Source organism: Vicugna pacos, chromosome 10 (assembly GCF_048564905.1).
Source record: "Vicugna pacos chromosome 10, VicPac4, whole genome shotgun sequence".
NCBI lineage: Eukaryota > Metazoa > Chordata > Mammalia > Artiodactyla > Camelidae > Vicugna > Vicugna pacos.
The window spans coordinates 67,798,963-67,824,683 of record NC_132996.1 but is presented as its reverse complement, the minus strand read 5'-3'; the positions used below and the strand labels follow the sequence as shown (position 1 = coordinate 67,824,683).

At 47.5% G+C, this 25,721-nt stretch overlaps 1 protein-coding gene and 1 long non-coding RNA gene across 3 annotated transcripts; one reads left to right on the top strand and one right to left on the bottom strand.

The window, feature by feature from the left end:
* Positions 1-1,055: 1,055 nt before the first annotated feature.
* On the bottom strand, positions 1,056-13,014 carry STIP1 (stress induced phosphoprotein 1). Its single transcript, XM_006216639.3, has 14 exons — positions 12,859-13,014; positions 9,633-9,842; positions 9,008-9,149; positions 8,703-8,844; positions 7,734-7,902; positions 6,551-6,677; positions 6,357-6,459; positions 5,962-6,082; positions 4,773-4,869; positions 4,498-4,622; positions 2,681-2,717; positions 2,386-2,489; positions 2,000-2,172; positions 1,056-1,549 (listed from the first exon to the last, which is right to left on the bottom strand). The coding sequence occupies exons 1-14, from the start codon at positions 12,865-12,867 to the stop codon at positions 1,477-1,479; spliced, it is 1,632 nt and encodes a 543-aa protein (XP_006216701.1). The 5' UTR covers positions 12,868-13,014; the 3' UTR covers positions 1,056-1,476.
* A 275-nt stretch (positions 13,015-13,289) lies between these two features.
* On the top strand, positions 13,290-14,854 carry LOC140698813 (uncharacterized). Of its 2 annotated transcripts, none has more exons than XR_012076789.1 (3): positions 13,290-13,469; positions 14,181-14,292; positions 14,445-14,854. It is a non-coding gene; the product is annotated as an uncharacterized lncRNA (long non-coding RNA). The 2 variants fall into 2 exon arrangements; XR_012076790.1 differs by having other exon boundaries at positions 14,405-14,854.
* The last annotated feature ends 10,867 nt before the right edge of the window (positions 14,855-25,721 follow it).

Genomic DNA, 25,721 nt, shown 5'->3' with positions numbered 1-25,721 from the left:
CTTGATGTTTCACAACCTGCCTGCTCTGTGCCTTCAGGTCTCTTCAAGACTTGCCACCGCCACGCTGTCCCTCCACCTCCCCAGGCCAGTGCATACGAGGCTCACACCTGTTAAGTCCCTATGCAAATGTGACTCACAAGTGTGACTTGGAGGGCACCTGGTGGCCCAGCATCTTCCTGTCCATCACCTGCATCGAGATGTAAGCTTCAGGAGAGAAAGGCCTTATATTCACCACTGGTTCCCAGGAGAAATTCAGCCTTCCTAGACAGTCAGTTTGGGGATGGAGGGAACAAAGCCTGAAGAGATGGTAGCACCAAAGGTGCAGCAGAATCCCTGTGGAAGCCAGGTTTTCTAACTGGGCCACCCAGGCCAGGGAGGAGGCCTGCCTGGGGGTTCCCAGGGGAAGGCCGGCTTATGCAAAGTCAAGGTGGCAGGAAGTACAGCCAACTGCTGGCCTCAGCGACTTCCTAGCCCAAAGGCTGCACTCAGTGACCAAATGAGGAAGTTTTACTACAACTGAGAAGACTCCAGTCCAAGAGGGTTTTAGAAAGTTTATTGCAACCATAGGAAAGTGTCATTAAAACCTATTTTAAGCTCAGTTGAAAGTGGTGAGTTAAGAACTAAAACTAACTATACATAGTTATTAGGAAGATTCGATCTTTCCAAAAGAAAGGTTCAGAGAATCTCTTGCAATAGAAATTGCTTTTGATGTTTGCTGAGATCCAGTGTTCTCTGGATCTAACTAGTTTTTTTCTGGCTTTGAGATTAGTGTGGAGAACTGACAGCATGGGAATCACCTCCAGAGCTGGTGCCACTCTGGGGAGGGCAGGAGCCTCCAGGCTCCCTTTCAGTGTTCACTGAGTGACAGCACCACCTAGTGGCCACCTCCGTGCGGCTGTGGAATCCAGCCAAGCTCACACTGCCCCACCCCACTCCTTAGGAAGTAAAGGAGGCTCTGGTTCCCAGGAGTGCGTTTACACCTCTCCCTATCCAGACTGTGACCTCTGCAGGACAACTTTAAATCTTTTGGCAAAAAAATTACTCAGGGACATAGCAACGTATAACCACGCCTGACTGGCTTGTTTTATTGGAGGAGAGGACGTGGAGTTAACAATGTGAAGACAGTTGGGACCTGAGGTTGGGAAGAACACCCCCTCCCCTACCCATACATGCCCACCGCCCCAAATAAAAAACCAACTATGGGGGAGCAGCTGAGACAGCGACTGGGGGACAGGGGCGGGAGACATGGAACTCAGGGCAGCAGAAGAGACCATGCGTGTGCTGGGAAGGCCCAGAGGCAGCGGCTGCACAAGTAACGCAAGTACAAGTCTCTGAATCGTCCACATAGGTCTGTATAAATATATAGATAAGTTGTTGGCTTTCTCCCCTTCTCTCCCTCCTGCTCGTGCTGCTTGCCGCGGTCCCAGCTCCTCTTTCCACATGAGGGTGAAGGGAAGGGGGATGATGAGCAAGTCATCACCGAATCGCGATCAGACCCACATCCATCAGCTTCTGGATCTTCTGTGCTATTACAGGATTCTTCAAGTGTCTGACAAAGAAGAGGCAGAGTTATGTGAAATGAGATTTAACCTAAAAAAACTCTTAACTTGCTTGCAGAGCAATCCCCAGTGCAAACCCCCCTGGACGCCACCAATAGGTGGTGGTGAAGGAGGCGTCCTGGCAAAGACTGCCTCACAGAACCGCACAGGCCTTCTCTGCCCATGGTCAGAAGCGGACCAGTCCCACTGTGCAGCAGTCCATGGACACAGCTTTAAGCTGAGACCTTTCTCCCAGCAAAACTGGTCTTTCAACTAAGCACTTAAGCCATCATGACTAACACACAAAAGCCCTTCCAGCTCACCACCAATTGCCAACCTTCTAAGTAAGAATTACACAACGAACATCTCACCCAGACCGATCACACTGCTGCCAGCATTGTGCATTCTCACTGCTCCTGTTCACCTTCTCCCTCCAATGCCACCCTTCTAACTCGACTTACTCGCTGAGCGCCTGGGGGTCCTTCTGCATCTGTTCCAGGATGAGCCGCATGGCCGGGTCACTCATTATCTGCTGCACCTCGGGGTCGGCCATGGCCCGCCGCTTCACATCTTCGGGGCTGTCGTGTCGGTTGTACTGGGCCATCATGCAGCGCTGGTAACCATCTGCAGCCTCCTGCATTCCAGTAAAGCCAGACGGGGAGGGAGTTAGCCCCACCTGGCTTGGCTCACTGCTGCAGCAGGTCCAAGACAGCAGAGGTAATTGAGGGGGAGAGACAGACACGTAGAGAAACAGGTGGGATGGAAGAGTCAGTGAATGAACACTGAAAAAATCTGAAGAAGAAAGGGAGGCAAGGGAGAGCTCACCAAAGGCCAGAAGCAGCCCCACCTTACAGTTGGAGTCCAGGTCAAGTGCCTTCTGGTAGACGTCCATGGCTTTCGTGTAGTCTTTCATTGCTTCCAAGGCGGCCGCTTTCCGTGTATAGCCCTTGACTGCAGACGGAAGGGAGAGGTGAGGCGTCATCCAAAACACACCTCGTCCTAATCTCAACACTGACAGCCCTCACATCGAAGGCTAGCTCCTACACACTACAGGCCCCAAAGACACAGGCCACAAGCACGCTCTCTCCCCTCAATCCTCTGGCCAGTAAGGGGATAGAGAAGCAGCACAGAAAGTTACTTACTGAAGGTCGGTTCTAGCTGGATGCACTCCTCACAGTCCTAGGAAGGAAAGACAGAAAAGAATTAGGCTCATTCCTTTAGACGAGTTACTTTAGGGCAGACTGATCATTTGGAATTACAAATCTAACTGTTCACCCGAGCCATTACAGAACATTCTACTTTTGTTCCCAGTGCTTCTGCTAATCCTGGCATTTGGATAATTTGACAGCGGGCCCAGCAAAAGGAGAGTAGAGAGGCTCAGTAAGCAGAGCCACAAGGGCTGACAAGCCCAGATTAGGCTCCATCTCACGTAAAACAAGGGGCCCAGATTTTTCAAAAGGCTGATGTTATGGGATAAAAACCCAAAAGGTAGGGGAATTTCTAGTGTGAGAAACTAGGCGCTACTAATACTGTGACTGGATGGGAAGAGGTACTTCAGGAGACGTATGCTCAAGAATTTAGAGACCAAGTGCCAAAACACATCATTTCCTTTCACAAATGGTTCAGTAAGAATGTGTCACTGCTTATGGCTGCATAAAGGTGAAAACACACGGGTATTCTGTATACCTTTAAAATATAAAATTATGAGGAAAAATGCTAAACAGAGTCGTGTGTGCACCTAGGCTTAACTCCAACTCCTCCACCAAGAAGCTCTAAGGCCAGAAGCGATTCTACTCATTCCTTCTTCCCATGTGCGGACTCGGAAAGCACTGCTCCACCTCTCAGGTGCCTGGCAATGTTATTCTTTGCTTTGCAAACCAGCTTGCTTTTGACATTGCCCTTGTACAGTTCCACCAGCAGCAATGATGTCTCTACAACACACACAGACCCAGAATAGCGGCAACAAACAAAAACCATCACAGACTCAGGTACTGGTGTCTCTAGACAGATCACATTCTATCTTGTTCCCACAAGATGGTCCAGGCTTGTCTCCTAGAGAACAGTTTAAAAATCGCCGAGAGGCACATAGGAGCTCATGTTCAAGAGGGCAATGCTGAGTAACCCCTCCAGTGTTGAACATGACTGTATCTGACCGTACTTTACATGACTGAGAACAGCAGACCTAGACACCTGCAGTAAGAATGGTAAAGCTGCTGTGGAAAATAAGGCAGTTCCTCAAAAAAACAAAACAAAACAAAACAAAAAACCACCAAAAAACCCCCACACAGAACTACAGTATTTCTACTATAGCCTATAATACCTGAAAGAATTGAAACCAGGGACTTAGACAGATAATCTGTACACCCCTGTTCATAGCAGCATTACTCAGAATAGCCAAAAGCTGGAAAGAACCCAGTCTATGGACAGATGGATGGATAAACAAAAGACAGTCTATCCATACAATGGAATATCATTCAGCTGTAAAAAAGGAAATGCTGACATGTGCTACATGAATCTTGAAGACATTATGCTAAGTGCCATAAGCTAAACACAAAAGGTAAGAAATTGTATGATTCTACCTATAGAAGGTCCCTAGAGTGATCAAATTCATAGAATGTAGAACAGTGACTGTCAGGGGCTGGGGGAGGGGACAGGGAGTTAATGTTTAGAAGATGCAGAGTTTCCATTTGGGAAGATGGTTGCACAACAATGTGGATGTACTTTATGTCACTCAACTGTACATTTAAAAAAAGACAGAACAACAACAAAGATGTAAGGTAGGACAATGGGAAGGAAAAAGATCCACTTTCCCACCCTGTGTTCTTACAAGTCTCACACGTGCACCATCAAAGCAAGAACGACAAGCTGATGTTGATGAAAACATGAAAAGAGAAAGCACACTTTCCTCATCCACAGATTACAGTAACGGCTGCTCTGCAGAATATTCCCAGAGCCTCACCTTGAGTGCCAGCTGGAACTCAAGGAGTTTGGTGTAGCAAGCAGCTCGATTGCTGTACAATTTGGCATCTTTTGGGTTCCGTTTGATGGCTTCCGTATAATGCTTCATGGCCTGGGGATAGTCCCCTGGATAAGGAAAATAGAAACTTAAAAAAAAAAAAGGCAAAAGAAGCCACCTTCTTCCCCCAAAGTGTTAACAATCCCACAGTCAGCCAAGGCCCTGAATGCACATTCAACTGCTCTCAACCCAAGTTCCACCATCTGAGCTGGAAGTACCTTTCTGAAAACACTCATTGCCTCTGTTCTTCTCCTCCAAGGCCAAGTCAGGGTTGATGTAGGCCAGCCGCTCTTGCTCCTTCAGGATTTTCTCTGCCTAAAAAAGGGTTAATTCTTGGAATAGTCATTCAGACTCTCATAAACATTAGACTAAAAAGCCTGATCAGAATTTTAATTTTCAGAGAGTATTGCTGTATAAAGTAAATAAACTACAAAGAGAATAGAACACAGGGAATACAGCCTGCATTTTTTAATAATTTTAAATAGAGTATAATCTGTAAGTTTTGAAATACGGTGCTATACACCTGAAACTAATAAATGTTGTAAATCAACTATGCCTCAATTCAAAAAATATAATTTTATACTCATTAGCAATGTATACTGTTAAAACAGAATGAGTGATATTGACATACACTTGGTATAAAGATATGCCCTACATGAAAATGATGTGTTAATAGCTCGATTTTCTTTTTTAATGTTTTAGACTTTAATAATATTTTTAAAAATTGAAGTATAGTTGATGTACAATATTACATATTACAGGTATACAATACAGTGATTCAAAAAGTTTAAAGGTTATACTCCATTCATAGTTATTATAAAATATTGGCTATACTCCCCATGTTGTACAATACATCCTTGTAGCTTACTTTATACCTCACAGTTTGTATCTTTTAATCCTCCACCTCCATCTTGCCCCCCTTATCTCTCTCCCCACTGGTAACCACTAGGTTGCTGCTTTACATCTGTGAGTCTGTTTCTTTTCTGTTATATTCACTAGTTTGTTGTATTTTTTAGATTCCATATGTAAGTGATACCTTACAGTATTTGTCTTTCTCTGCCTCATTTATTTCACTTAATTAGTTCAATTTTCTGACCAATCTTTTTGTGAATAAAATACCCCCCTACATAATTTGGTTGTATAAGGTAAGAAAAATCTTAAGTTACAATAAGACCTGTAACACTGTTAGCGCACTGACCCTCAACATTAGATGCTGAAACCTTGGCCGACCACAATGGACAGCAGAAAAATAGGGTTATTCCTTACATGTTGTCCTCATTGACAGGGGCAGCATGACCAAAAATACTTTAAAAACTTAATATTTAAAAAACTTTAAGGTTTATTATTAAATACTAACGACTACAATAAATAAAAGAAGTAACAAAATATCCCTTAATCTCTACTCACCTGTTGGCACTTTTTGAGCACATCTGGGGTTCGGTGCTCCGCCAGAGACTTGTTGTAGAAATGGATGGCATCCTTGTACTTTTCTTCTTTGAAATAGGAGTTGCCAATTCGAGCATAAGCTCTGACAGAGACAAGAGAGAAAATAATTTGCTAAGGGCAGACAACAGACAAGGCCAGCCGCTGAAGAGAAAAAAACATCTGCAACTAGACTCAAGGCCCGCGAGCTGGCTCGGGCCCCACGCCCCTCCAACACCTTATGTCTTGGCTCCTGCAGCCTCCTTTCCAGCCCACAGCTAAGAGCAGGTTCTGCAGCCAGCAGCCCTCCTCCCCATGCAGATACAGCGCCCTCCACTCCACTCCACGCCACTCAAGGTATTCCAGAAGGTCAAGCGTACTTGGCAATCTGTCGGTAGTCTTCTCGGTTTTCTCGCCCCACTTCAATGGCCTTCTCACAAAGCTCGCGGCATTTACCATAGTCACCCATTTCGAAGTAAACAGCTGCCAGGCAGGATGGTCAAGAAAGAAGAGTCAGCCCTGGCCTCTCCTCCAGCACCACCTAACAACTCCTGTGCCCACCTCCCAGCCTCACCTGCTTGGTTGGTCATGTAAGTCATGTTGGTGGGGTCCAAGTCCTTGGCTCTGTCATAGTGTTTCAAGGCTGTGTCAAAGTCTTTCTTCTTGTAGGCATCATTCCCTAACTCTTTTTCTTTCAGTGCCTAGATGAGGTATGGAAGAAATGAGTGCTGGGTCAATCTAACCCAGATGGCCAAGAGAGCCAGGGCCCGTCACAAGTCCGCACAACACACACAACAAGGCCGCGGGAGCAGCTCTCCACATTCACAGCCCTCCCTCCTCATCAAGCAGCTACAGGTTTCAAACAGTTAAGTACCAGCTGTTAGGATGAAAAGTTAAGAGTTTCACCTCTGTTTCCTCCAAAACCCCTCCCTTCCCACCTACTCTTCTGGATCTTTGTCAGACAGTAAGGGCTTCTTCAGGGGGAGAGGAAGTCCCTTCAGCTGGAAGCAACTTTAGGGAGGACAAGACTGTTTTGTGCTAGGTTTCATTCTGAGAGGCTGAGCAAGTTCGATTTCTGTCACATGGCCGTCTCGGGGTCTGAGTGGCTGCAGACACCAGCGGCGATGAGAGGGTTAGAAGGGGCTACACGCATGGCAGGAGTCTTCAGCAGAGCTCACTACCACCCACACTGGAGGGCCTTTTTCCAGCGCTGAGACACCATGGAACAGCCAACGCTCACCCATTTAAAGGTACTAAATTTGGTAACAATCTGCTGTTCCCATTTATAAGACGGGAAATAAAATCACTTAGGCACATGCCTCCTGCTCTGGAAGACAGTGTTGCTAAGTGGACAATTTTTAATTACACACCAGTCAAACCAGGAAACAGAAGCCTAAGGACTGAGAGACAGCATCCTTCTGGATCATGGCAAAGACAAGGACGACTCACAACTATACTAGATGGTCCAGCTGACACCCATGCTGCCGGAACCACAGTTGCTGTGGGACTGTGGACAGGTAGCTCCTGCTGCCTAAAGACTCTGAGACACAATTCCTGTCAAATGCTTGTCACATGGGCCTTTTAATATATTAATCATTCTAATTAATAAGCTTAGCACATACCAAACACTCAAAAAAATAATTATAGCCTTCTGAGGTCTACAGATGTCCCCACCTGACATACATATTTCCAGTTGACTAGGCTGTTTCTAAGTGTATGATAGTAAATAATTACTTAAAACAAAAAAAGCAAGAGACCTGCTTCTTATTCTCTGGAAGATCTTCTTCCATTGGCTCCGGCTTGGTCTCCTTTTTGGGAGGAGGTGGTGGTGGAGGTGTGGCAACTTCCTCCTCCTCATCCATACTGCCCAGATCAACCCCCAGGAGGACACTGAGAGTAGTCATGATTCGGGGATCTTGCAGTTTCCTATATTGGTAAAAAGAAGGGGGAAAAAAAGCATTTATTCTTCTCTACAATTAATTTGGGGGGGGTGGTAATTAGGCTTTTATGTACTTATTTTTTAACAGAGGTACTGGGGATTGAACCCAGGACCTCATGAATGCTAAGCATGTGCTCTTATCACTGAGCTGTACCCTTACCCCCTCCACAACTGATCTTAAACCCCAACGTACTGCTGAAGTTCAGATTACTGTATATAAAAGCTTCTCATCCATGAAAACATTGCAAGATTCTGCACTATCCAAAGTTACAATTGCAGAATACTCAGTCCTTTGAAAATCCATCTGAAGTGAGGTAACAGAGATCAGATTTATTTCTTGAGGCCAGTAGGTAGAGAGGAATGAGTTATAGGTACATTCTGTCTGATTTCAGGAGCCAGAAAAAGATTCAGATAGTCAGATACCAATATAAGATTTACAGACACATCTTTAAAACTGACATCCTTTCAACCTTGAGTTTTGGCCCCAATATACAAACAGTGATAGTGGAGCTTGTGTGTCCAGAAAGGATAGGTCACACTTGCAGGAGAGCAGGGTGAGGGTTAGAACAAACATTCCAGATTACTTGATATATTCTCCTCCTGACTCTTTCTAGAAATACAAAAAAAACCCCCAAAAAAACAAAAAAACCAATAAACCAACAAACTCCTACTGTTCTTTGGAGAAAAAGCAAAAGCAGAAACCCTGCCATCTGGATGAGGGAATCCTCTGCCACAGGGCCCCAGGAAGCACACACAATGTTCCTGTCCATTTGCTGCCTTGACTTACGTGCCCAGGTCAGACGGCTTGTTTCGCAGTTGCTCTATCAGCTCCCGGTAGGTAGGGTCAGCGAGCAGAGTCTTTGTCCTGGGATCACTCTCCAATTTCTGATACAGATTAGGCATGTTGAAAGGGTTCATGAATTTCCTCTCTGTTCCGAACAAAGAAAAGCACATCACCGGGAAGTCAGTTATTGTGCCCCAGTAGCATACTAGACCAACACTGGAGGGAACCTCAAGTTTGATCCCATTTAAAGAATAATTTTAAAAAGAGAGAGAGAAAGAAAAGGAAACGACAGTGTACATGGAGCCTACCTGCCAACCGGGCCTCCATATTCTGTAAACCCTCTTTGAGCTGAGGGTTATTTGCTTCATGTTTTAAACCCTCCTCATAGGTTCGCTTGGCTTCTTCAAATCGGTTTAAGAATTCAAGAGCTGCAGCTTTTCGCGAATAGCCCTAAAACCAGCAAAAAAAGATACAACACAAATTAAAGGACACCTAGAGGTAAATTCTGAACTCAAACTCAAAAGAACCCACTTTACACTTCATGGGACAAAATGAGTATTCCCACGAAGGTCAAAGAAAAAACAGGAAGAGGAGCAGGATACACCACCAGTACTATCCACGCCACACAATACAGCCACACAGCTAAGACACACACTCTCCCCACCCTGGTTCAGCTTGTGATCCTAAGTGTTGTTAGTTTCTCTGGCAACATTCTTTCATAGTAGTACCAAAAGTAAGACATGTCTGAACACCTGATGGTACCCCAGATTTGATGAAATACACCATCACTCTGAGAAACATTCTCAAACTAGGGGGAGGGGACCAATCAACTGTGAGTCTCTTGGGATGGCAGGCCAGGAGGGCTGGTGTTTAAGAACTGCCCCCAAAGGAGTTTCTGGGCGCCTGAATAGCCCCAGCTCACACACAGCCTACCTTGCCCCAGTCAGGCTTCAGGTCAATGGTTTTACAGGCATCCTCGTAGGCCTTCTGGTAGTCTCCTTTCTTGGCATAGGCAGCTGAGCGATTGCTGTAGAGCACATGGTTCTGAGGGTCTAACTTAATGGCTTCTGAGTAGCACTGCAACGCGTCGTCGATGTTGCCAGCACTTAGGGCTTTGTTGCCCTTCTCTTTTAGCTCGTTCACCTGAGGAGAAGAGCCGCCCATATAGTTCCCCCCCACACACAATATACCTCAATCCCGACTTCTTAGGTGATACTCATTTTTTTCTGTTGCTATCGACAAGCAGGTTACTCTACAGATTAATGTTAATTAATTTACATTTCCCACACCTTTGGGAACCAGCAAGGAAAAAATAAGAAAACAAGGAAGCATCAGCCTGACACTTTGCTTTTTGCTGGCTCCTGTATGGATTAGTAAGAATTCCAGCCACTCTTCCCAAAGTCTCTACTTCAAGCTGATAAAGCCACTCTAGGACATACTCATGAGTTCCTTTCATGTGAGAATAAATTCATTTGCCATAGATTTCCAGAGTTCAAATGATAAATTGTACACAGGCCTAGTTACTCCTCACAGGACGAGGCAACCAGGAAGGAAGTGGGCTGAGTATGCCCTGACAGACATTCCAGCAACCTACCAGCTTGAGGGGGATGTCTTCAGGAGCATCAAGATGCTCACCTACAATCAGAACAATCTACTTCCCTTTACAGGTGTGGTAATGTCACAACGTGGTAGATTACGGCTCTGTTCCTTAACAAGGAAAGGAAAAGCAGTTCCCCAAAATCAGTTTTTGCCATGTTTAAGTATTATTAAGTTACTAAAAGGATGGAAGAGGATAAAGAAACAGTTTGTAGTTCAATCCTCTATCTTCTCAAATATTCAGAACAGAACAGCGGGAACACATCAAAGGGTTTAAAAAGGTGAAGTGGACCTTGGCCATTTCAGAACAGGGCCCTAAATAAAGGGCTTTTCTTAACCAGGGAGCCTTACAAGAGAAAAAGGCATACACACTTGGTGTCACTCAAGTTACTAAGTTATTCTTTCTTATTATCTATCATCTGCCCATGACCCACTGTACTGATGCAACAAAGAATTGTTATGAGAAACGACTTTGGAACTGAGGCACACCAATTAGGAACCTCCATCAGCCAGACATCTTAGAAAGACAACCTCTTAGAGGGAAAAGCAAAGAGACTGCCAGCAAGAAAGGGGTAAAAATCTTAGAGCCCATGACGCAGGTGAGAAGACAAAAGATTTAAAAAACTCATCTAGTACCACAAGGCAGCTGGGAACAGCTTGGTGGCATTCTTGCCTATCCTACAGAACATCTTCCAAACTGAGCGCCTATCAGCAGTAGGTCAAGAAATCAAGTTTGTAGGTCATAACCACCACTTTGAAAGATCAAATGGAACAGAAAATACCAGCATGTGGTGCATATAATAGAAGGAATTGTTTTGTTAAACATCGTGTATGTTTATCTATCACTTCGCAGCATTTTGCTGATCAAGTGTAGACACATGTCTGTACTGGGTCAAATTTTCCAAGTTTATCACGGTGAGATTTACTTGAAAGGTTACTTAGTTAAAAATACATATATACAATTTTGGACATTCAAATTTGTCAAACTCAAATATTTCCTAACACTAAAACAAGTGTGAACCTCAGAACTGAAAATGAAAACAAGAAAAGCTACATATTGAATGGGCCCAAGACATTCAAGCACATTCTAACACACCTAGAGTAAAAACGCCAGGCCATCTGTACAACGCTCATGGTAAATGTGTGGTCCTGGGTTTGGCCAAACACTCATTCACAGTCTACCTGTATGTACACTTCTACAGTGGGCAGTTATCATTAAAACTTTCTTCTATTTTGATAACTGCAGTAGAGCTTTTCTTAAATTTAACACAGTAATGTGTTCCTCCTGTCATAAATGTTTCTTGTCTACATCACAGCCTATTTAATCCCTGAAACAGTTATCAAAACAGTGCAAAACGCTTATTAACCCCTCCATTTCCACTTTAAGTTTTAAAAACGTAGCAAAGAGGCTCCATGTTTGGCCAAAGGAGCAATAACTAAACTAGAGCAAAAAATCCAGCTTTGTGGATCACACAAAAAGACCTGAGCTGTTTTCTTTTTCCCCCAGATCAATCATTACAGTTCAATAACCGCTTCCAAATGAATAAAACCCCTCTAGGTTTTTCGAAACCTTCAGGCCACAGAAGGCATAATTAAGTCACTGAAAACAACCAGCAGTAACTTCAAACTTGGCCCCTAATAATGCTGAGCGGAATCAAATAACTTACTTCTTACTGCTTACCTACACATTCTAAATTTTCTACAGCAACTAATTCCTCTTTGTGTAATTAGAAACCAATCTTTTAGAAGTATCAGTCCTCAGTTACTCTTGCATCACGAAGAAAGAAAAAAGAAAAGAAAGAGAAAGAAAGGAAAAGAAAAACAAAAAACGAGACGGGGAGGGACCGCACGTATACTTGTAAAACACTGATAGAGATGAAATTCATTCCAAGGACTTTCACTGCACCCTCCCCTTTCCCGCATCAAAGAACTCGGCCTGATGCTTGTCATACCTTCACTCAACACTCTTCTATCCTGGCCTTTCCAGATGCAGAGAAGCACGATTTCCCCCAACTGGCTACTAAGTCCCTCAGCTACTTTCAGTGTATTCCCGTCCCCGCCCGGTGCATTCCTCCAAGTTAACTATGGCCAAGTCCTGGGTGGCTTCTACGTCCGCAGTCTCTGATCACCCTCGCAGATGACGAATTCCCTGAGGTTGACCTGATCCCTCCAGCCTCTCCCAGGGCCCCTCGTCCACCTGCATTCCTCCCAGCGCCGCGGGCGCCATCCCCCCCAGCTCACCCTGGACCCACTTCCCGGCAGGCCTCCGGGACCCGGCTGCGGACCCTCTTCCTGCTGGGTACGCCGAATTGATGACTCCCCCGACCCTCCTGCCGAGTAGGAGGCGACTAGCGCTGGAGTGGACCCGGCGCTCCCAGAGGCCAGGCCTCCAGCTCCGCCCGCCCGCCGCGGCCCTCACGCCCTCGCCTTCTCCGCTGGTCTGCCAGTCCCGGCCCCCGGCCCGGCAGCCCTGATCGGGCGCCCGCCCCACCCCTCCACCCGCGGCCTGGCCTCGGCCGGTACCGCAGCAGCCCCAGGCCTCAGCCCGCCCTTCCCCCTTCACCTGCTCCATAGCCTGGCCCGGAACCCCGTTGAATAGACTCCGTCGGCTCCGCGTTCCCAACCGCACGCGCCGCCTTCTGGAACCTACTAGAAGCTGCCGGGACCCCCAAATCCCGCCCCTTCCTCGCCGGCTTACTGGTCGCGCTACTTTACGGGGCTTTCTGTGCTTTTCTACTATTGGCTTGAAGTCTAGCCCATCATCTTTGCTTCTCTCTGATTGGACAGCGGAGAGTAATTCCCCCGGCCCTGCCTCCTCCACGCCTCGGGATTGGGCTCCCCAATAAGCCCCGCCCACCTCGGACTCTATGATTGGAGGGAGGAGTGGACCCCTGCGACAAGGATTGGTCCCTTCGGCCGTCAATCGTGGCCGCCCTGGCCGCGCCCATTGGTCCTGTTCTTTCTGGAAATTTCCACCTTTCCCATTGGGCTGATGGACTCCATGGCGGAACCGCCTTCAGATTTAAAAAAATGTCAATTGGGCGGAGAGTTTTCGACACTTTGCTCTGATAGGTTTAAGTTGCTGTCTTTCATAGAGCAGGGTGGGGTTTCACCGCAGCCGTGGTTTATGGGAGTCCAAGGCCACAGTCATCCTCTGCTGCGATGGTTCCGGAGGTAATGGGCTCCGGGCACTTGTCGTTTCCTGCCTCGCTGTGTGGCGACTCTTGGCCGGGACGATTCGCATCTCCCCAGCGGCAGAGAGCCCTGTTCCTTCGCGCGTGTGTCAGGCTCGGGAGTTCCCAGCCTAGCTTATAGGAGTGACCGTTTAGGTCAGCCTCAGGAGAGCTCCCTGGCCCATGCCCAGATCTCGCTATCAGGTTCTGGGTGTTCCGAGATCCCGCGTGGTGGTGAAGACGCTGGGGCTTGGGTAGGACAGGCTCGGGATCTCACCTTGGCGGGGCCCCTAGGTGGAGACGCACACCCTCTCTGAACCTCTCGGGTGGAGGGTTTGGTAACCTAGGGCCATGGAAACGTTCATATTCATGCAGTACAGTATTTAGCACTTAATGAAGGAGTGCTGCCTTCGTTCGGAACTAAAGGAGTGAAGAAGACAAAGATCTCACTGAGGTGCTTAACCACCTGCTGGTGGGAGGCAGCCGCCTGGGCGATCCTTAAGTCGCAGCCCTCCTTTGAGAGGCAGGGCAGATCCGGAGAGGAGTGAAAGGCTTACAGCGTGAGGGAGAAATGATTTTTCGTCCTGGACCAGTATGTAGTTACCGAAACAAAGGAGCCACATGACTGGACTCTGGAGGGACCTTGGATAAGGGTCTTGGGCCCTGCTGTGACCTCTTTTTCCCACCTCTGAGTAATGCCCTCCCTTCCCAGGGTTTTGACTGCCCTCTGTGCCAATAGATTGTCTCCACAGTGTCCTCGTTCATCCCAGCTGTCTGACCCTCCTCGACACTACAGCCAAGGTCACTGCAGATCTTCATGCCTGGTAACCCCCTCCCTTGCTTAAAACTCTTGGAGGCATTTAGATTGGGGCTCAGGGCCTGTCTAATCTGGCAGGCCTTTTCCCACCTCTACTTTTCCCTGTTCTCCACCTTCAGCACCAAACTCCAGCCGCACTATGTCTATCCCTTGAATTAGGCTGGTTTCTTCACTCTGAGCCTGACTGCAAGGTGTTTCCTCTGCTGGGATCCCCCTTCCACCAACTCTGCCAGGATAGCGTCTTCTCCGATTCTTCAGGATGAGATGAACTGTAAACGTTCTTTGACCATCTGCCCCCAACAAGCTCACTAATTTCTGTCCACCTGTTATTTGCTTTCACGGCGTCATGTGTCCAATCACGTGTTACACCAGCAACTTTGGTATCCGTACCACATTTTGTAAGGCCCACAAGAGCTTTGTGTCTATTTTCCTTATCCTTGCTTTCCAAGTGCATTGTACAGTTTCTGGCACGCAGCAGGCAAATATTATTGAATGCCCTATAATGTGTTAGGTGTAATTGTGGGTACTGGGGGAAATGCAGTAAGCAATAATCACAGTGCCAAAAACCACTGTTTTTGTGATGCTCATTTTAGTAAGAACAAAAAAGATTTGTATAGTGTATATGCAGCATAGAAAAAGAAAGCATGGAAAGGATTAATGGAGCATCAGGCAAGGGGGGAAGGTGTTGCATTTCCAATAGAGGAAGCAGATCAAATCCCAGTAAGAAGCTAATATTTGAGAAAAAACCTGAGCAAGTGAGGGAGTGAGATTCATGGAAAACCTAGGGAAGAGCCTTGCAGTCAGAGGCAAATGCAGAGGCCCTGGGGTGGCCAGAATGGCGGGAGTGGAGAGGGAGTGGGAGAGGGGGCTGAGAGGAAGCAGGGGCCAGATCCTGCAGGATGGCTGGCCATTGTGTTCACTTTGGAACATACCAACAGATTTTAAGCAGAAAAGTGATCTGACTTAGTTTTATCAGAATCCCTCTGACTGCTGTATAGACCAAGAGGATGAAAGCAGAGGGCCCTCTCTGAAGGCTGTTGCAGGACTCCAAGAAAGCTGTGATGGTGCTGTGGGCCAGGGTGGGAGCAGAGGATGGGTGGCAAAAGTTTGATTCTTGATGCATTTTGGAGGAGCCGATGGGATCTGTTAATGCATTAGACGCAGAGCTTGAAGGAAAAGGGTAACTCCGAGGCTTTTGGCCTCTTACTCACCTGCTAAGTTAACTCTGTCAGCAAGAGTGTTCGTTTCTTCTTGGCACTATCTCCAGACCACCATACGCCTGCCAATCCCACTGCTGCCCCCGGCCCAGCTCTTCCTCCATCTCTGGCCTTGCATCCTTCTGAGACCTTGCATAGCCTCCCCACCTCTCTCCAAGCTTCCTTCTGTTCCTCCCTCTGTGTGACCTGGTCTTATCACCTCTTACATATTTCTTTATAGTTCTATGTGTGGCATACTACTCTGGGTACAGGGGCTCAACAGTGAACAAAGCAGCCCACAGGTGCTGCTTCTGCAGGTGTAGACCTTGTCTTCTTTTGGGAGAGACAGATGGTGCTTAACCTCATCAGCTGTGTGACTTCTAGCAACCTGCCTAACCTTTCTGTGCTTCAGTTGCTTTCATTTAAAAATGTGGATGAAAAAGTTTCTCTTTTTTTTGACATTTTTTATTGATTTATAATCACTACAATGTTGTGTCAGATTCCCGTTGAAAAAGTTTCAATGTCAGAGTAGTTGTAAGGATTGAACGATTTGATGATTTATAAAGCCCTGCAAACAGTGCCTGATGACAGAATAAGTACCATATAAAAACAAATACACAAATGAAGATTATTCTGAGTGGTGAATGCTATTAAAAAAAAAAAAAGTAAGGGATAAAGGGTTACCAGGGAGGCTGAGAAGGAAGGAGCTCCCAAAAGTAAGTGGTTAGTGAAGGCCCCTTAGACTTGGAGTTATGAGAAGCCAGCCAGGGACAGGGTTCCAAACAGGGCAACAGAAAGTGCAAAGGTCCTGAGGCAACAAGTTTGGAATTTTCAAGAAACCCAAAGAAGGATTTTGTGTCCTTGTCTGTAAATGAAGATGATGAAGGGCCAATGATTTCTGAAGGTCATGCCAAGGATTAAACAAAATAACCTACATTCAAGTCTTGGCAGACCTGAAAAATAGAAATTTGAGAGCTCTGAGAAAAGAAAAATATAAATTTAAAAAATATGAGATGTGGAGCTTTAAAACGGGGACAAATGAGGGACCCTGAGGCTTAAGATCATTCGGAGTCATAGTAAAGCCACTTCTTAACGTTCAGAAATGTTAACTCTTTGCACAGTTTCCACCAACTCAGGCTTCTCCAAATCTTAATGAATTCAGAGCCCTCCCAAGAGGGGACAGAAGGCAGTGATGCAGGTGGGCTGGCTAGTGTCCCCTTCCTCAGGTCCCTGGAATGCAAGCAGAAGGTCCCCCCCATCAGACGTCCTGGCCGGTGGCGATGCTATGCCTGACGCTTCCAGAGTGATTCACGCTGCTATTTCGGTGCCGCTGCTGTCCAGGTGGAGAGTAAAATGGCGAGGGCTGCATTTGGAGTCAATTCTGAGGCCGTAGCTTCTGCAGCAAGGAGAGACTGTAGGGGTCACCGTGTGCAACCAGATTCTCTGCAGAGCAAATTCCCAGTTGCAAAGTGCTCCCAGTATCAGAAAAAAAGGAAACAGCTGGAGCTCAGGAAGCTTGGCATGGGAATGAGGAGCAGAGGTTGGAGAGAGGTTGCAGCTCAGAATTCTGAGGTCTGTAGAACATGAAATTTTTGTTTTTAGAACTTCCACTATTGGAGTTGGAATTTAAGACAATCTGAGTTTCCTTCTGCAAGTGAGAGTGAAGTTCCATTTTGGGTTCTGAGAAACTCCTCCAGAATATTTTCATTTCCCACTTAACTGAATGATTCCAACTTTCAGCTACTCGCTAACATAGAATCTGAGTCCTGATCAGCAGGGAAAGCATGAGGGAAGATAAAGTGCCACAGAGTTCTGCTCAATTCAGTGAACTCCACAGAGCCAGGAACTGCTCCAGATACTTCAAAGAACAAAACGATGGTAATTATGATCCGATGATTATTCATCAGACAGCCCCAGAGCCCAGTCCAGGACCTCGCCATCCACATGCCCTCCTGGGGTGATGTCAGCCAGTCTCGTGGCTATAAATACCATCTCTGACGACTCCCGCCTTGCTCTCCAGCTCAGAACTCTCTCCCAAGTTCCAAACTTGTCTCCCCAGCTGTCTCCTTGATGTCTCCACTGGGATGGCAAATGAACTTCCCAACGTGTTCAAAAAGCTCCCAATATTTTCCCCTGTGAAGCTGTTCCTCCTTTGACTTCCCTCTCACCAGGGACCTCCCTATTCTTGGATTGGTTCAGGCTGATAACTTTGGAGGCATCCTGACTCCTGTCTTTCACAAACACATCCAGTTTAATCAGCAAATTTTATCAGCTGGATGTGGACCTCTCTGCAAGTCCCCAGCCATCTCCTGGCTTTGGGAAGGGGAAAGGAATGTTGGCTCCCTGAGCTGGTATGTGGCCAGGCCCAACTGGGGTTCCCAGGGCATATCCTATGAGAGATGCTGGTTGGTGTGGGGGATGGAGAAGCACTGCTATGTTCAGGTGAGCAGTGATAACATGGATGGCCCCCAGGACAGACAGTGGGTTAGCCCTCTCCCAAGGTTTAGGGCACTGTGCTCTCTTCCCCAATTTAGGACCTGGACAGAGAAGGGGCTCCAGTTGTATATGGGATAAAACTTGACAGCTGGGTATGATGAGGACTGGGAGTCATAATGAGTTGATCCCAAGCCAGTGGGTCTCAACCAGGGGTGATTTTGCCCCAAGGGGATATGTGGCTGTGTCGAGACATTTTTGGCTGTCACAACTTGGGGGTGCATGTGCCACAGAGGCCAGCAATGCTGCTGAACATCCTGCAATGCACAGGACAGCTCCCCAGAATTACTTGGCCCCAAATGTAAGTAGAACAGGCTGGAAAACCCTGATCTGAGGAAATGTAAAATGTTGTATTTCTGGCACACCTGAGCTTGGTTGAGGCTTGAGGGTGAAACCTGCTATGTGACAAGCAGATTTGTATTGACCAAAGCACGTAATATGCACCCAATACCAAGAGAAGGCCATCTGGGGGCAAGGTGAGCTGTGAAAGACGGTGCCTGTTGAGAGGTGAGGGGTCTGTATCCTCCCTCCCCTTGAACTTGATGGGCTCTGGAACTCCTTTGGCCAATAGGATACAGTGGAAGTGGTACTAGGCCAGTTTCCAAGCCTTATAAAACTGGCAGCTTCCCCTCCTGTCTTTTGGGACATTCACTCTTGGACCCCTGTGCTGCCACATAAGAAGTCTGTTTGCCCAAGGCCACTATGGTGTGAGGAAGCCCACGCTAGCCACCTGGAGACCCCTGGCTGTGCAGCCTTCTCAGCCCAGAAGGGACTCCGTCTTGGACTGTCCAGCCCAGCCTAGTCTCCTGCTGAATGTCACTGAGTGACCCTAATTGAGGCCGCGTGGAGCAGAAGAGTCACCTAGCTGAGCACTGACCAAACCCCTGACCTGCCAAGTCATAGTTATTAACTGTTTCCAGCCATTCAGACAAGGCAGCTTAAGGTACTAATTTGTTAAAGCAGCAGCAGATAACCGGAACGGTCACCCCCAAGGGCTTTCCCTGTGCCCTCTTTTCTGCTCATGGTGATGCAGACTCAGGCTTGGTCCATGGACTCCTCGCCAGTGCTGCCCCCACGGCTGGCTTGTCCAGGCGCCATTGTCTCTAATGCTCATATCTTCTTAGCTGCTGAGAGGCTCCCTTTACAAGCCAGCTGGTCCACAGCCTCGATCAACACCCTCCAGAGAGAGAGTCCCCATATGCAGAATCCGAATCCCAAGCGACACCAGGTGCTGCCTCCCTCTCTGCTTCTCCCCCTTTCCCTCCACCTGCTGCAGCCACTCGGGCCCTTTTCTGCTCTTTGAAGTAATTGTCTTGGCACCCTTAGCACTGCCCGAAATGACTTGTACTTGCTGACTTTGCCATGCCCCCCACATACTGCTTTCAGAGGGCGTGGTCTATGACTTGTTCGCCACTGTGTGCAGTCAGGACCTGGGACCTGGTCCATGCTTGTAAGAATTTAGTAAATGAGCAAATAGAACTGATCGTCCTCCCACTGCCTCTCCCGGGAAGGCTCGCCGGCCTTCCTCCCTCTAGACATTTTTGCTCCCAATTGTCCTTACCCTTCTTAAGGCCAAATGGTTGGGTCCCTTCAGATCCAAATGTCCCAACCCCACTATCTCCTTTCTAGCATGTTTCTTGAGAAATACCAAGTGGTGGAGAGTGTGAGCTTGGGGAAAGGGGACCTCTCATCTATGGATGGGAAGGCACACTCAGCAACATCTCTTTAAAATACAAAAAGCAATTCCACGCTTAGGAATGTATCCCACAGGGAAGCACAGCCTGGTGGCCCAAGGATGTATATTGCAGCCCTGTTTGTGACAGCAAAAGGAACAGCACCCAGCTACGTGTGCATCCAGCCAGGGCACTGGAAAACACGATGCTCCTCCAGAAGATGGAATATTAGTTAGTGTTCTAAGAACACTCCAGTAGATATTGTCATGGAAACATGCCCAGGATATACTGTGAGATGATGAAAGTCGTGGAACGGAACAAATCTTATTTTTGTTTAAAAAAAAGGGTATATCTTCATATATGATTATAGTTGCACAGAAAATGTCGAGAAGGATACACAGCTAATTGCTAAAGTTGTTGCCTCTGTGGACTGGAAGTGGGGAGGTGTGCTGTGTTAGTTTGCTGGGGCCACCATAACGAAATCCCTCAGATGTGGTGGCTTAAACCGCAGAATTTAATTGTCTCACAGTTCTGGAAGTCCAAGATCGAGGTGTTAGCAGATGTGATTTCTTCCGAGGTCTCTGCCGGCGGCTTGCAGATGGCTACTTTCTCATACTGTCCTCACATGGTGTTTCCTCTGTGCGGGCATGCATCCCTAAGGTCTGTGTGTCCAACTTTCCTCATATGAGGCCACCAATCAGGTTGGATCAGGGCCCACCCTGAGGGCCTCATTTTAACTTAATCACCCCTTTAAAGACTGTCTCCAAATCGGGTCCCATTCTGAGGTACTGAGGGTTGGGAATTCAACATAGGAATTTGTGGGTCTGCGGAGGCCGGGGTTGGGGGGACCACAATTCAGCCCATAACAGGGGCATTTACTTTTTATTATGCTGTTAAAATGTGTTACAATGAACACTACTATTCAAGCTTTTTGTATTCTTCAAGCCAGATGTCCCCAGAGCATCTACCTCCTTCCCAGGCCTTCTCAGAAGTCAGAGGAGAGGCGAATGTCCTCCCCTAGCCGGCTCCAGGGCCTCTCAGGCCTTTCCCCTGAGGAAGGCAGTGTAATCCTCGTCAGATCCCTGGCCAGGTCCTCAGACCTGCCCTGAGAGGAAGCAGAAGGAGGGGCTTCTGCCATCTGGGCCTGTGATCTATAGCTACATGTTCTAGACATTTAATACCTTGTAATTCATCCTTCCCCTTCACACCTCTCAATATAATAACTATGATATTGGCCAATGAAACAGATAGTAAAATGAAATATAGGCAGGTGATAAAGTAATCTATGAAGAGAGCATGACAGCCTGGATGGAGGGAGGTGCAAAGTTGTGATCACACAGCCAAGATGTTAGGGGGACCCAGGAGGTGCAGGGGTCTGGGGTCATCTACCTGAATGAGGCAGTGAAAAGAAAGGTGGGGGGTAAATTGGGCACGGCTGGGCTGATACTCGAAAGACTCAGGAAACTGTAACGCATTGGGTTTTAAAGTCAAGCCCATGGGGAAAGGAGTGGCCTTGGGGGGTCCCTTTATGTTACCAAACCAAACCAAACTTGGGGCCACTTGCCCACGTGCAGTAAGTCCAATCTACTGACACCGGGGTTGTGGTGAAGGGAAGAGCAGTGTTTATTGCAGGACCCCGAATAAGGAGCCCAGGCAGCTAGTGCTTAAAAGGCCCAAACTCCCCAACGGCTTTCAGAGAAAGGTTTTTAAAGACGAGGGGAGGGAGCGGGGTTGTGGGCTGTGTGATCAGATGGACTTTCTTCTGATTGGTTGGTGGTGAGCTCATCAGGAGTTAACATCAACCTGGTTCCAACTGGTCTGGGGTCTACGTGCTTGTGGGCAGCATACAGTTAACTTCTTCCACCTGGTAGGGGTTTCAGGCTCTGCAAAACAGCTCGAAGGACATGGCTCAGAATATTATCTACAGACCTTGAGGAGGAACTAAAGGTCCTTGACGTTTAATGGCTAAACTATTATTATTTTGTCTTGCTTGATTGTTTTCCTTTCTTTCTGCATTTTCTCACTTCTCTGATTAAATGTACTCTTTGGAACTGGGGGAAGCCTAGGAGACTAAAGTTTTTCTACAGACAAAGGCAGGCAGAGGACATGGGTGGGGTGTGGTCTGTTCTGGGAAGGCCCCGTAGGCTCCTGCTGGGTTCCATTTAGATCTGTCAGAATTCTCCTGGGTCCTGCTCTGGTTCATCTTAAATCTCAGACCAGAAGCAGGAAACCCTCACTGCACTGTGGTCTGGAATCTCTCTGCACATTCAGCCCTGCTAAGATGGTGAATCTGCAGCTCTGGGTGGCTTTGCAACCCTGAAAGGTGTAGAAGCCAGCAAAGCAAACCCAGAATCTTGGTACCAGAATAGGAAGAAGTTTTATAATCATTGTGCTAATATCTGAGTGTTTATTTAAGGTTTTGAAACACTTGCGTCAATCTGCCCGATTTGATCTGTGGTTTTAATTAGGGAGGTGTGAGTGGGAGACAGCCTGCAATGACAGCTGGAATAATTTCCTCGCATCCCTGTATGCGCGTCCTTTGCAACGGGATCTGGCTGCTCCTCCCATTAAGTGGAGTGGAGTTTATTTCTCCACTTCCTAGATTCTGGGCTGGCCTTAGGACAAGTCGTGACCATGTGAATTCTGTGCAACAGAATGTGGTGGAAGCGATGTAGTGTGACTTCCGAGTCAGACCTCGAGGCATTTTGCAGCCTTTCCTGTCACCTTCTTGGAGCAGGGCCTTGAGACTAGCATGCCATCAAGAAGCCCAGTCTAGCCTAGTGGAGTCGAACCGAGGGGGCCTTACTGACAGCCAGCACCGATTGCCAGTCATATGAGTGAGGCCATCCTGGGCCCGGGCTCAGTTGGGTTGTCAGATGACTGTGGCTACTGGAGTGACCCAGGCAAGACCAGCAGATGAAACTTCCAGCTCATCCCAGCCCAGACTGCTGATTCAGGGTCCTGGTTGTTATTTTAAGCCAATAAGTTTTCAATGGTTTATTAGACAGCAGCAGATAACTGAGACGGTATAAAAAGACCTAAGTTCATAAACAGCATTTGAATTATTTAAGAGAACTGATTTACTATATTTCTAAATTTAACCTATTAATGTAAAAGAATTGCTAACTCACTAGAGAAAACAATGGTTAGCCTGGGAGGGCAGAACAAGGTAGGGGATGAGGGCATCTTCACCCCCTACCCCCTTCCTTTTCATAAAGGAAAAAAGAACAAAAAAGAAAAAATTATGCTTGTTAGGTGCTTAAGTCTCTCCTGCTGAGAGTTGGAGGTGTTTGAGAGGACCAGCTATTTCAACTCTGTAAAATGTAGTTTAAAATCTATTAGGGAATTTAATTACCTAAGTTTGTAATTGGCATTCATTTTTAGAATTTAATCTGTTGAACCTGTGAGTTAATTAAATATTCATCAAAGACTAAGTGAAAGTAATTGTTCTTATTTTTATACAAAAGTTAGATTTATAAATAGAAAACTAGATTTGCAAGTTGTATTTGGATATTTAAGAAAAGCTAGTTCTTTTTTAATTTATAAGTTTAATAAATACAGTATTAATTTAAATACAAGCAGCAGTAGGTAGCTTTTCTCTGCATGAAAGCCCATCTCCAACATTAAAAATCCTTGACAGACAACACAGGGTATTAGAGTCCCACCAGAAGACTCAGCATTCCACAGACTTCTATGCCTTTGCTTCGGTCTGGAATGCCCTGACACATACACACATCTTTGGTACCTGGCAAAATTTTACCTTTTCCAAAAGGTCCAGCTGAAACTCTGTGAAGAGGTCCAGTCTTGCCCAGTGAAACTCACACTTCCCTGCCTAGACCCATCCATCCCCGTGTGGGGCCCAGGCCTCTCTTAGGCCAGACCCTGGTGGGCTATTGGCTGGGACCTTGTCTCATCTGTCTGCCATGTGAGAACAGAGCTGAGTCCCCACAAAAAGGAACAGAAGGGCTATTTCAGATGCCCGGGGTATCTGGGGGTTCAATGACCTGGATGTGGGGGACATGGATTTTAGGCTCTGTGCAGAAGGCAGCCTCCTGATAGGCACTGAGACTTTCTATGGCTGGGTCCTCTGCATCTCCTTATGTCCTTGTCCCCAGACTTCCCTGGGAAGGGTGTAGTAAGCAGAATAATGGCCTCTAAAGATGTCCACATCCTAATCCCTGCAGCCTGTGAATATGTTACCCTACATGGAGAAGGGGTATTAAGGTTGCAGATGGAATAAAGGTTGCTAATCAGCTGACTTTAAATGGGGAGATTGTCCTGGTGAGTTAAATATAGTCAAGAGGCCCCTGACAATGGAAGAAGGAAGCAGAAGAGAGTCAGGGGGAAAGGCCCCCAGGGAAGACTGGTAGGAGAGATGCAGTATTGCTGGCTTTGCAGATGGAGGAAGGGGGCCATGAGCCAAGGAACGTGGGTGATCTCTGGAAGATGGTGCTGACACCTAGATTTTAGCCCAATGAGACCCATGTCAGACTTCTATCCTATAGAACTTTAAGAAAATGAATTTTGTTTGTTCTTTAAGCTGCTAAATTTGTGGGAATTTGTTGTAGCAACAATAGGAAACTAATACACAGGGTCACCCCCATGCTACATTGCCTGAATCAGTGACATCTGCATAATCACTTTCTAGACTACAGATGGGAACCAAACAACCTGGACCCAAGCCTGGGTTCTGACTCCCCACAGGTCACGTTGACTTTGGGCCAGTCCAGGCTGCTCATCTGTGCCCTGGGGCAGTGCTGCCTCTTCCGAGTTAATGGAAACAAAGTAAATGGATGTAGAGCTCAGCACCAGCTGGTACCTACTATCCTGTGAACAGTTGCTGTCCTGGATGCAGTTGGCAAGACCCTTCTTGCACTGTTGAGTTATTGGAGAAGAGGAAAGTGATGAGGCGACCTCAGGCCTGGGGGCCTGACTACAGAACTCATCTCTCTGATCTTTTCAGGAAAGGGCACAGGCCTTGTTGGTGGTCCCGGAATGTTGGGGGCCACTGGCCCTTCCTTCCTGTCCCGCTGGCTTCTGATCTCCCCTCTCCACCTTAGGCCCAGGGCCAATCACCGTCTGTCACCCAGTCTGCAGGTGTGCCGCTGCTCCTCTCCTGGGCACCGTAGTGGTGCTAGCTGCGTCCACAGGTAGCCTCCCTACAGCCCTGTGGAGGGTTATTGCCACACTCAGCCCCAGAGAGGCCTGCAGCACTGGGGCAAGTCTAAGCCAGCCCAACCTGAGTGCTGTCTTCCTAATTTACAGCTCCAGAAGCAAGTTCCAAGGGGACAGTGTACCAGAGTAAGAACAGCAAAGCTAGTACTAAATCCTTTTTTGGTACCCTGGCTCCTTATCCCAGGTTATAAAAATATCCACTCATATTTATCAAATGAGAAATTGATATAGGAAGGAAGACATTAAAATATTTAGATTAAAAAATTCATCTTCGTAGTCCTTGTAAAAAATTAGGAAAACTATAAGGAAAAAATCACCCCAATTCTTCCACCTGAGTGTGCCATTTGGAACTCAGTTTTCTGCCTTCAAATTCCACGATTTCCACCTTTGCCTCCCCAGTTGCTCTAGATTCGGTTCCAGCCGCGGCCCCGCCCGCCCCCGGGGGGCTGAGAGTCAGCGGCTCAGCGGCCTGGGGAAAGTCGCCCAACCTGACGTACCCGTTCCGGCCACTCGTCACCTCCCCACGCCCGGCGGGGATCCGCATCTCCAGAGGTCTGAAGGTGGGGTGGGGTCCGGGTGATCCTCAGGGAGCCGCGCCCGGCTCTGTAATGAGCGCGGGGCCGGAGGGGCGGAGGCGGAGCCGGGGCTGCCGGGAGGGTAGGGGACTCCCAACCCGCGTCGGGGGCTGGAGGCGCTCTCAACCAGGAAGTTGGCGGCGACTGAGCCCGCCCGGTGGGAAGGCGCACTGCAGCCGCGCGATCCCCCGACAGCCTAGCTCCAGCGCGGCTCGATCCCCGCAGGCCCGGGCGGGTCGCGCACGTTTGTATACGAGTGCGGGGGCCCATCCAGCGCCCGGACTACAAGTTCCAGGGTGCCCAGCGGCGCGCCTGGGTTTTCTG